The sequence below is a fragment of the Vitis vinifera genome, chromosome 3 (genome assembly GCF_030704535.1).
Source record: "Vitis vinifera cultivar Pinot Noir 40024 chromosome 3, ASM3070453v1".
Lineage (NCBI taxonomy): Eukaryota > Viridiplantae > Streptophyta > Magnoliopsida > Vitales > Vitaceae > Vitis > Vitis vinifera.
Window position 1 is genome coordinate 19,725,957 of NC_081807.1, and position 12,078 is coordinate 19,738,034.

At 31.3% G+C, this 12,078-nt stretch overlaps 3 protein-coding genes across 3 annotated transcripts; all 3 read left to right on the forward strand.

The window, feature by feature from the left end:
• Positions 1 to 782: 782 nt before the first annotated feature.
• LOC109122383 (cysteine--tRNA ligase 2, cytoplasmic) lies at positions 783 to 1,903 on the forward strand. Its single transcript, XM_019219125.2, has 2 exons — positions 783 to 1,065; positions 1,226 to 1,903. The coding sequence occupies exons 1-2, from the start codon at positions 896 to 898 to the stop codon at positions 1,293 to 1,295; spliced, it is 240 nt and encodes a 79-aa protein (XP_019074670.1). The 5' UTR covers positions 783 to 895; the 3' UTR covers positions 1,296 to 1,903.
• A 5,416-nt stretch (positions 1,904 to 7,319) lies between these two features.
• Positions 7,320 to 8,695, forward strand: LOC132253571 (uncharacterized). The gene is made up of 2 exons (XM_059736062.1): positions 7,320 to 7,370; positions 7,454 to 8,695. The coding sequence occupies exons 1-2, from the start codon at positions 7,361 to 7,363 to the stop codon at positions 8,629 to 8,631; spliced, it is 1,188 nt and encodes a 395-aa protein (XP_059592045.1). The 5' UTR covers positions 7,320 to 7,360; the 3' UTR covers positions 8,632 to 8,695.
• A 676-nt stretch (positions 8,696 to 9,371) lies between these two features.
• LOC132253525 (putative disease resistance protein RGA1) lies at positions 9,372 to 10,481 on the forward strand. The gene has a single exon (XM_059735709.1). It carries the CDS (start codon positions 9,372 to 9,374, stop codon positions 10,479 to 10,481), a length of 1,110 nt encoding a protein of 369 aa, XP_059591692.1.
• The last annotated feature ends 1,597 nt before the right edge of the window (positions 10,482 to 12,078 follow it).

The following is a 12,078-nucleotide window of genomic DNA, read 5'->3' on the forward strand; positions in this document are numbered from 1 at the left end:
TTGGGATTGCAATCTCATTGAAAAAAAGAATGAAAGTTTTTCTTTGTCTTTTCCCATGGATATGGACTTTAAGCTAAACCACATAAATCATTATACATTTTATGTGTTTTCTATTTTGTTCTCTTATTTTCTTCCTACTATTATTTTTCCTTTTCATGATTTTCCATAACAAACTAGTATCAAAACTAAAGTTGTTAGACCTAGAATGACAATAAAGTTTGAAGTTGAAAAGTTTGATAAAAGAAACTAATTCAATTTATAGCATACTAAGATGTGTGTAGAATCTAATGTCGAACTATTTTATAGTTTTTGTGATAATATTTAGATTCTTCACAGGAATAGGTATAAAAAACAAATCTTGAGGAAGGTTAGGATCTGTTTGGAAATGATTTCAAAAATAATTCTTTTTTTTTTTTAAATATTTTTGATAAATAATTGAAAACAATAAAAAATAATAATTAAAATAATAAAAATGTGTTAAAAACACCTCATTTTTAGAATAAGCTTTCTATTAAAAATTTGATAACCTTGTTTTACACAACGATTCTCAAAAAGATTCTTTATCTCAACACAATTTAATGTTTAATGAATTTTAAATTTTAAGGCTATTTTAGTAATTTCATGAGAATGAAGTTACAGCAAATTCCTCTGATCCCTTTTTTCTTTTTCTTTTTTTCCCTTTTTTTTAATTTATTTATGAAATTTCAGCAAATCTTACTCGACTTTATTTACTCCACGGTTTTAAAACTTACACAAGAAGGGACATACAATTTTAATTACTCTACGGTTTTAAAGTTACAATAATCAAAAGAGTATTACCGTTTCAACCTGAAAAGGCTTGAGGGGTTAGGGTTTCTTCTTCAAGCCTTTGAGGGATAGCTTCGCGGTATCTTCGATGGCGGAGACGACGGAATTGAGAGTGTACAACACCATGATTCAGCAGAAGGAGATCTTCAAGCCTGTTGTCGATGGCAAAGTGTCCATGTACGTCTGCGGTGTCACCGCTTACGACCTCAGTCATCTTGGCCACGCCCGCGCCGCCGTCTGCTTTGACGTCCTCTACCGGTTTGTTTTATTCCTCAACCATTTAAGTTGTTTGATTTCATTTTATTCTGGCCCGCAAAGATTGATTTTTTTTTTTTTATCCTACGATTGATCCTTTTCGCTTCGGTTTGCAGTTTAGGAAAGAATTTTTTATTTTTTTTCATCTTTATATTAATTCCAGGTGCGGGTTTAGCGTAAAAGTAAGAGGTCTATCTGGTGTGATGAAAGTGTGTGACAATTCAGAATTCTGAATTTATCATCTTTAGAGGAAAAAAAATTTAGGGTTGGTTTGGCTGCGAAATCGAGATATGTTTGTTGTTCTCGAGAACGGGAAAATTTTGAGAATAATACCCAAAAAAAAAAAAAACCTGTGAAGCTACAAGGTTTTTAAAGCTATTTTTGAAAGCAGTTGTTCTCGTCTTTCAATTGAAGACATTTCTCAAAAAGTAATTTTGATTCCGCTGGCAAACAAGCCCTTATAGACTTCTTGTAATTGATGCTTCAATCTCAGGGTGATGCGGGATGAACCCTTGAAGAAGTTTGATTTTGTCTTTGCAATATTACTGAAGGGATTGTTTTCCAAATTGCGTCTTTGACATACTCATTGGCATGCCTTATAACATGCTTTTTATCAAACCCGGAGAGTATATGCTTTTTATAACTTCGGTGTATCTTAAGAAAAATGACTCAAGTTCTGATGGAACTCTCTGATTGATTTTTTCTAGTTGAATCAGGTGTAAAGGATAATTTGTAGATTCTAAATTTTACAACACTTGGGCCATGAAGTTATTTGTGTACTAAATTTTACAGATGTTGACGACAAGGTTAGAATTTTGATCGAAGATACTATTTTATTCTATGCTTTGATGATTTAAAATTAAAAATTAGAGTAGAGAAAATGTGAAAAGGAGTGGTGATCAAGAGGCATTTAGAATGGAATATGGGGAGAGACATATGAGGATCGATGAATATATTTGTCCACACACTTCGCCAAGAGTTCAGCATGCTGAAAAGTGATGATGATTGTAATATACATGCCTTACCACTTAATAGTAAAAACAACCCTCAAAGTACTCACAAGAAGAGGATATTGTTGCTATCAATTTCAGCACACTATTGGCTTACCCCTTGCCTCATACATGTTTAAGACATTCAAAAGTTTCCCCATTTTTATCTTTGTAGGATCACATGAAGCAAATCCCATTTTTTAATGTTTCACAAGAAAAAAAAAAACTAATTTCATTATTTTTGTTATCATTATGATTATGATGTTCGAGGAATAAGAAAAGGAAAATATGCTAGATGATAGTTTTTAAAACCAGTTCTCAATATAATTTTTGGAAACATTTTTAATACTTTTTAATTGTTTTTAAGAATAAAATCCTATTGAAAATTAAAATATGGAAAACTTTTTATGTGATCGATTATTCTCTATAAAGACAATGTATACTTACATATAATGTAAAATTTTTTAACTATTCATTATATTTTTAATTGTTTCTCAAAACATTCTAAAAAAACTTAAAATACCTTAAATTTATCTTAAAAAATAGTATCTCTATTAGATAAATTTTCAAAGAACTATTTTCAAAACCCAATTGATTTTTTAAGTTTGCAAAATTCATTTTAAGAATAGTTGCCAAGGCCTAGAGTTTTTTAAGCACAAACTCAAATCCATTTTTTTTATATATGTATACTTTAAAAAAACTCCATTTCATTTTTTATTTTTTTTTGAGTGATGATTTGAGATGGAGAAAAGGAAGTTTTTCAAACATAAACTTAAATATATTTTCAAACTTCTCACTGAGTAAAGTAAAATATGAAGGTGTTTATGAGAGAAAGGACCAATTTAGTTAATTTATTTAATAGACTTTGAGAAAATGTATATATAAAAAACATCAAAAAGACAAAAAATGATCAATTTTCTCACATGAAATGAGTTTTTAGTCCTTAAATTAGACATTAGATGCCTAAAAGTTTGTTTCTTTTATATTTGTAGGATTATATGTGAAGGAAAATATGAAAGAAGACAAAAAAAAATGAAAAAAGTTAATAAATTTTTCTCTTGTGTTTTTTAAATTTATTTTTAATCTTTCTCTTATATGAAACAATAAATATTTAAGAATATAATCTTTAACTGAGTTGCAATACATTTATTTTCTTTCATATTTTTCACACTCCAAATAATTATTAGAATCTTATTCAAAATAAGTAGGTTTAGGTTCTTATTCAAAATCATTGAAAGTCTAGGTTGGGATCATGCAAATTAAAGTATTAGGAACTTTAATTTGAAGAGAGAGCTTTATTTGAATATTGAAATTTGAAAAATTAAATAAGTAAATAATAAGAACCAAGAAAGGAGCAGTCATCTTAAAGTGATCTCTTATTTTACAATAAATTAAATTTAATGTAAAATATATTTTTTTAAAATAAGAAAAAGAATAATTCCAATTAAAATATAAATTTTACTTAAAAAAACATTTAAAATCTCAATGCTTAATAAATATATATTTAAAACTTTATTTAAATGTCAAATTTTATAAGTTTTCCTCATAATCTATCTTTTTTTTCAGTATTGCATCTATTTTTTTTATTTGAAATCTAGGGGTGAGCATGGTGTTTTTAAAATTGATTCTTTAGCTATATTTCTAAGCTCTTTTACTCTCTTTTTTAATTTATTCTTTTTACTTTTCTTTATTAAAATCCCTTTCCTTTAAACTTATTAAATTCCTTCCCTAAAACAAGGAAGACCTAGAATAAACAATATACATATGATAAAAAATATGATAAAAAATCTTAGGGGTCACTCCATACATGTTTCTTAGTGCCCAAAAGCAAATGTACGTAGTGTGGTAGTAAAAAGCAAGGAGGAAAAAATCGGCAAAAATCGGCGAAATATCGCCGATATATCGCGTGTCGGCGGGTGGCGACACGACAAATGGAGGAGATAAGTCGGCCGGCCGATATTTCTCAAAAAATCGCCAAAAATCGACGATAAATCGCCGATATATCGGCGACACAGGAAAAATCGTCGATTTTTTGATAAAATCGCCTGAGAATCCCGTGTGTCGCCGATTTATCGGCGATTTATCGCCGATTTTTTGGCGATTTTTTGAGAAAATCGGCCCTCTCTCTCCAGCGTGATCTGACGGCCCAGATCACGCCCGTGTTGATCCAACGCCCAGATTTGAATCCCAACGTTAACAAAGAGATCCAACGGCCAGATTGCTTCCAAATTGTGATCCAACGGCCAAAATTAATTTTAAACGGTAACTTAAGGTTCCAACGGCTATTTTGGCCCAAATTTCATCTATAAATAGCCAATTTTGCATCAATTTCATCCATCTTTGCTTTGATTCTTCATTTCCTCTCTTACTACTCCAATTTTTTCCAAGATTGCTCAATTATTCAATCATTTTAAGGTATGTTTGTTTGAAATTATAATTAATTTTGTTTGCAATAATTAATTCATGTATTTTTAATTAATTAGTATGTTTACATTTAATTGTAATTATTTTGTGTATTTTTATTGAATTAATTTAGGTTATGATATATTTATTTTAGATGATTATTTGTGATTTAAATTCGTATTTAGAATTACATTAAACTAATTAACTTAGCTAAATTGTTTAATTAATTTAATTAACATAGTAAATTATGTAATTAATTTAATTAACATGGTTAATTATGGAATATTAAATATGCTCAATTTTTTATATTATCGCGATTTTTTTTTCATATTCAATTATAAAAATTAACTTAGGTAATTTATTTAATTAGCTAAATTAACATGAACTACTATATATGGAATATTAAATATGCTCAATTTTTTATATTATCGCGATTTTTTTTTCATATTCAATTATAATTAATTTCAAAATTTAGTAAATTTGTCATAAAATTACATTTAGATTTTAAAAATTAACTTAGGTAATTTATTTAATTAGCTAAATTAACATGAACTACTATATATGGAATATTAAATATGCTCAATTTTTTATATTATCGCGATTTTTTTTCATATTCAATTATAATTAATTTCAAAATTTAGTAAATTTGTCATAAAATTACATTTAGATTTTGAAAATTAACTTAGGTAATTTATTTAATTAGTTAAATTAACATAGATTTAAATTTAAGTGTATTTTTCTTGCAATAGATTTAGCATGGCTAGTGAAGGTGGTTCTGCCATGCCAGGGCGAGATCCGGCTTGGAAGTATTGTTCACCAATTGAGGGTAATCGAAATGCAACAATTTGTAATTTTTGTGGGTTGGTAATGAAAAGTGGAGGCATCACACGATTCAAGTCTCATTTAATGCATAAGGACCCGCATAACAACACCAAAAAGTGTCCAAGAGTGCCGCCCGAAGTGAAAGAAGAGATACGATTGTTGGTGCATGACAAACAAAAAGCAAAAGCAAAAAAAAATGCTGATATTGAAGAAATTCGTAGTCAATTACGTGGCACAATGGGGACGCATCATACACATTTGGTAAACGAAGATGATGATGATGAAGATGCTGAGGAAGAAGATGTGTATATGTATCCGACAGATATGCACCCAGATGAGCGAGATGCATATCGATCTGCAGTTCGTGCCTCGAAAGCATCTAATTGGGAACGTGAACAACATGAGAATATTGTAGGAAGCAAACGCAAATCGGGAGAGTCTTCTACTGGTATACCGTCGACGATGCGAAAATCACAGAGTATGCGACATTCGCATCATTCACCCCCTATTGCCCCTTCGCTTTACAAGTCTTCTACAGCAAAACAAAAAAATATCAAAGATATATTCAAGGGTGGTGCAATTAAAGAAACGATGGGACGCTTAATCAGCAAATTCTTCATTTATGAGAGTGTCGCACCCGCAAAAGCAAAGTCTCATCACTTCAAGAATATGATTATTGGTGCACAACAAGCAGGTAATTACTAATTTATCAAATGTTATATTGTGTTATACTTTTAGTAAGTATAGTATTTTGTGACATGTTTTACATATGAAGTGTAGGAATGGGAATCGAACCTCCATCTCCATATGAAATAAAGAACAAATACTTGGAAATGGAGTACAAAGAAATGGAAGCTTATGTGAACCAACAAAGGGAAAAATGGAAGACATATGGGTGCACAATAATGTCAGATGGATGGACAGGGCCCACGAAATTAAGTATTATTAATTTCATGGTTTATTCTAAAGGGACCACGGTGTTCCTTAAGTCAGTCGATGCATCGAACTATATCAAAGACCACAAGTATATATATGAGCTTTTGAAGACTATTATCAAAGAAGTCGGTAAGGAAAATGTGGTCCAAATTGTCACAGATAATGGGTCGGAATTCATGAAAGCAGGGAAACAATTGATGAAGAAGTATAACTTATATTGGACTCCGTGTGCGGCACACTACATCGACTTAATCTTTGAAGACATCGGTAAAAGACCCAATGTTATCGAGGTGATAAACAATGCTCGCAAGATAACTAACTTCATTTACAATCATGGTTGGTTACTAGCACAAATGAGAAAGTATTGTGGTGGAGACATTGTTCGACCAGGAGCTACAAGGTTTGCTACCAATTATATTGCTCTTGACAGTCTTCTAAAAAAAAGGGCTGATTTGAAAAAATTGTTTATGAGTGATGAATGGGCACAACACAAACTCAGTCGAACAAAACTTGGACGAGAATTGGAGCAATTATTGTTTGACCATACGTATTGGGACAGATTGACAAATATAGTTTCATTATATGAGCCATTATACGTGGTGCTTCGACTTGTGGATTCTGAAGTTGTTCCCACAATGCCATTTGTGTACGAGCTTATGCAAGTGATGAAAGAGAACCTTATTCGTCAAGGAGCTGGAGATTGGATGTTCAAAATAATACAAGATCGTTGGCAGAAAACACTAAAACATCCACTTCATGCAGCAGGTACTTAAATACTATATATTTTTATAAGTTTTTACTTTGTATTTAAGTTTCTTTAAAAAAAAAATACTAACTCTACTAAATTTTATTGTAGCATACTTCTTGAATCCAAGATTTCAATATAGGCGTGGAGTTGGTAGTGATCCGGAACTACTTCAAGCTGTCCATGATGTTTTTGCAAAATTAGATCCAACTACTGAATCGCTTGGTCAATTTGGAAATGAGGTTAATAAAAAATTGTTATTTTTGTCAATAAAACAATAATTTCATTCATCAATTTATTTGAACGTTTACTAACAAATTAAATGTTGAATACATAGCTTGTACTTTTTCAAGATGCAAAAAGAGGATTCGGTGATCGAGCGGCAATTGCATCAAGGTCAACCATGGTGCCTGGTGAGTCTTTATAGGAAAAAATTGATTATTATTATTGTAAGTTCACCACATAAGTATTTATATGATTATCAAATTCGTTGCAGCTGAATGGTGGTTTATGTATGGGAATCAAACACCTACATTGAGAAAGTTAGCCATCAAAGTTCTCTCACAAACTGCGTCATCTTCTGCATGTGAGAGAAATTGGAGCACGTTTGCTCTCATCCACACAAAGCAACGAAATCGTTTGGCTTACTCTCGATTGGAGCAATTAGTGTTTTGTTACTATAATATGAGGCTAAAGTTACGCGATATGGAGGCAGAAAATGATCGAGTTGCTGAAAAAGATTACCTTGATCTCCTTGACATTTCAGCCGAGGTGGGTGAAGAAGAAGATAATCAGTTGTTCCAGTGGGTTAGACCTATACACTTGGATGACGAAGTTGGAAATCCTGATCCACGAATTGCCGCTCATGCTCGAGAATTTGGAGTTAATGTTGAACGTGTGTTGTCCGAAGAAGTTCACTCTGAAAGTTTTAGCAAAGATACTGATGATTCTCTTCATGCGACATATTCCCAGCAAGAGATTGACTCCACAAGTGCTGGCCATAGTAGTAGACCTAGTGCTGCAGGTACTTCTGCTTCTGGTTACGATGGTTCAAGAGGTGGAACTGATGATGGAGGTGATAATGGGGGAGGAGATATTGATGAACGTCGACATAGTCAATATCCAATCAACCAATTTACTTGTGAAAATGATTTCACACACTGCACACAGGATGAAGACCATGGCTCTAGAAGAGCTGGTCCAGGCATAGGAGCTATTGGGAGGCCTTATAGAGGAAGAGAACGAATGATGGAACCATATAACGAGGAGTTACTTTCAGGGAGTTTTGAATCTATGAGTATAGGGACTCAATTTAGTGACTCCTCGAATGAGGCTAACGTCTACCCTCCTCATGTGATGAGTTATGGTCAACCTTCAAGTTCAACAGATGAAGAGTATGGTATGTCACATTATTCCCCTTCCAGACAAATGCCATACCAAATTCCATATCAGATGGAAGAAGGATTTGGCGTTAACACATGGGTGAACTTTGAGTATCCTATCCATGTAGAAGCAGTAGGCAGGACTCAAGAGATATATGCATGGCATGTTAGAATTTATAACCAATATTATCGAGGCTCATTGACTTGGTACCAATATTGTCTCCAACAGCAAGCCGGGGTTCCTTCATCTATCAATCCCATTGAACCACATCGAAACTCATTTTGGTACTAAAGGGACATTGCAATGTAATGTGTACAAATTATTGTTATTTAATGAAATGAAGTATTTGATGTGACTTTATAATGAGAACAATTACGAAATTAACATTTCTTATAGATCGACATGATATAATTACATCTAATATCGCAAATTATATCATATATATATCAAATTTTTCAATAAAACAATTTTAAAATGTCTATTATACTTCTAATTATATTATTATGAGGTTTTTCTTACATTTCCATGAGTTTTTAACAATTTTAAGCCTACCAATAATATCCACCGATATATCTCCGATATATCCAAAAATATCTCCGATATATCCGATATACCCGTAAAATCGAATTACCGATATATCCGTGATTACCGATATTTTCATCCTTGGTAAAAAGTAAAATTATGTTATCTTATATTTGTATCTGAATGCTATATCTGGTAATTGTTTCAAAAATTATGGCGGAAGGAATGCATATTCATCAAACCCGATCAAAGGATAATGGGGATTCTTTGCTTAAGCACAGAGGTATATACAAAAGAATAAAGAGCTTTCCTTTCTTTCAACCTAATTTTCTTTTCCCTGTTGTTTGTTCTTTTCCCATCCTTCAAACACAAGATTATTCTTTCTTCACAGAGAAAAAAAATCAAAGATATACATATGTATGGAAGACTCAGATTTGAGACCATAAACACCCACATTTTTAGCAAATACATCTAATTGCCTCATCATCACTTTGAATATCATCAACAAAATGTCTGCTGATCATTTGCAGTTCTTGAAGAACAAGTTCATTCTGGACTTGAAAGAAGCGGAGGAGGAACACTCCGGGGAAAATGAGATCCCCCTTCTCTCTCGTTTTCAACAGATTAGAGATGCGTTGAAAGCAAAGGACATCACGGCATCTACATCCATCAGATTGAAGAATTGTCTATACAACGCCATCAGCGCATTAGAAGAGTGCGTGGTGTTGTCGGAGAAGCGTGAGCCCCGAAAGAAGAAGGATGGTCCGATGCATGGATACACTCTGGCGGAGCATTGGATTTTATGCAAAACCAGAAGGTTGTTGGTTCAAATATCGAGAAGGCTAACTGCTACAGCTGATGCGGTTATTCCTGGTATGACCGACATGGCCGTAAGTTCATCCTCCACCTCCTTACCACTCATTCCAAGACCAAACCCTGAGAATTTTGATCCCGACGATTTTCGAAGTTTTTATGTACAAAGAAATGAAATTATTGATCGACTTGAGAATACAGGGGATGGGTTTCAGGAAATCGGAATCGTGGGGATCGGGGGATCGGGTAAAACCACTCTGGCCCAATTGGTTTTTACTAAAATCGATGGGTATCTACGGGATAACAGAATTTGGATCTGCTTATTCCCGAAACTGAGTGGAGATGTGGACTTCAAGGAGATGATAAAAGACATGTTGAAGCAGTGCGGGGCAGCGTCTCGGGAAGTAGAAGTAGAAGAGCTGTTGGAGAATCTTGGGAAAGCTTTGAAGGGTAAAAGGTATTTGATGGTGTTGGACGGCATCTGGGACATCAACATCCACTGGTATTTCAAGTTAAAGGACAAGTTGAAGACTGTGAGTGGTGATGGTAATGGTGATGGGCATGTCATCATTACAAGCCGACTCCCCCACAAAGCAAGAATGATGGTGGGCCCTCACAATTTGTATCACATGCAACCTCCATTAGAATCCATGGAGCACATGTGGCAATTCAGTGGAACATTGGGTTTACTTGAAAGGTATAAGTTGAAATTGAAGGATGAGGTTATAGAGCAATGTGATGGCCTCCCATTAGCAATGCACACATTGGCACCAGTGATTGACGACCAGATCCTGGGAGACAGGTAATATCTGAGCATTTATGGTATTGTTGGTTTTTATTTATTTTAATGGTTTCATAATTTATTTCATTTAAAACTATAGAAATATGATTTAGAAAATTTTATGTTATGAAATAAAGGTTTAAAAGTTATTTGTTAATTGTCAAAACAAAATCTATTATTTCAATTTTTACCAACTTTTATTTGTTAATTCATTTTTTTATTTTTTTTAGTATAATTGAAAAAGCAATATACATATATAAAAGATCATATTTTGTTCATATTTATATTCTTATTATATTTATAATATTCTTATTTTTTATACTATAGATCTCATAAAGTTTTTTTTTTCCTTTTTTGTTTTCAACTTTTGTTTTCTTTAGGTTTATGTTTGGCTCCCGGAAAATATTAAGTAAAGAAAAAAAATGTAAAGAAAAATGATTTTCTCATATTTGGTTTCACTATAAAATTAAAAAAAAAATTAATATGATTAAAATTAGTTAGAAATTTATATATTTTAAAATTATTTAATCTTTATATAATGGAGGAAATGAAGTGAAATGAGTTGGAAGAAATATATAAAAATGATTTTTTAATTTTAAATCTATTTTTAATTTTCTTTAATTTTTTTTCCTTCAACTCTTCCTCTTTTTTTTTTTCCTCATATTTTTCCTCAAATTTTTCAGGAATCAAACATATCCTTAAATTTTTAGTTTTGAAAATATCAAATTAATGTTTTCAATTTTTCCTTTTGTAAACTCACCTTTTCCGAAAAATTGAAAATGAAAATATAAAAGGAATGTAAACAAATAGGACTTCCCATATTTTAATATTTTTTAAGTACAAGTTGCTTAAATTAAATCTTTATAGCCTTATATTTTTTGTTTTTATTTACTTCTCACCCTGCCTAACAATATGTGATTTAATAGAATTTATATAATATGTCAGTCCATATAATCATAAATTGGACAAATAATTTGGTTTTTGTTTTAATCGTAGCATAAAAATTGCTTTTGAAGTAAATCTCATTCACAACACAAATATTCTACTCTAGTATTTTTCATAAATAAAATAAATATATATTTTATTTGTTTATTTTTCAGACTTTTCCCTAAATATGTCATTAAAACCAAACTTATTATTAGTTGTTGTTGTCTTACAGAATTTGTAATTGGACCTAATTTCAACATTTACCAACTTTGGAAACAAAATGTTATTACGATATTAGATATTTTCATTATTATTTTTATTTTCTTTGTTATATTTTTTATTTTAAGGTATAATAAAGCGTTTTAATACATTTATAGTTAAACACACAAAAATAAATTAATATCTAAAAGTATGACAACTTATCATAATTTATAGTCTAATAAAGAAAGTAAAATATTTATACGATATTTTCCAAATAACATTTGATTTCAAATAAACATGATATCCTATTTTGTTAATATTCATATATATATTTTTTAATATTTTGGATTTCATAAGGCGATTCTTTTTCCTTGTCAGTTCTCTTAAAAAAAATAAAAATTGAAAATGTACCTTTAAAAAAAAAAAAATCGAAATATGCTATCACATATGGTTTCCATTTTTTAAAATAAATATAGGAGTTCCGGTTTCTTAAT

Bases quoted from the DNA above. Each gene is read 5' to 3' on its own strand.
- LOC132253525 (XM_059735709.1), top strand. From the start codon at position 9,372: ATGTCTGCTGATCATTTGCAGTTCTTGAAGAACAAGTTCATTCTGGAC.
- LOC109122383 (XM_019219125.2), top strand. From the start codon at position 896: ATGGCGGAGACGACGGAATTGAGAGTGTACAACACCATGATTCAGCAG. The intron at 1,066-1,225 runs GTTTGTTTTATT...TATTAATTCCAG, and splicing joins TGCTTTGACGTCCTCTACCG to GTGCGGGTTTAGCGTAAAAG.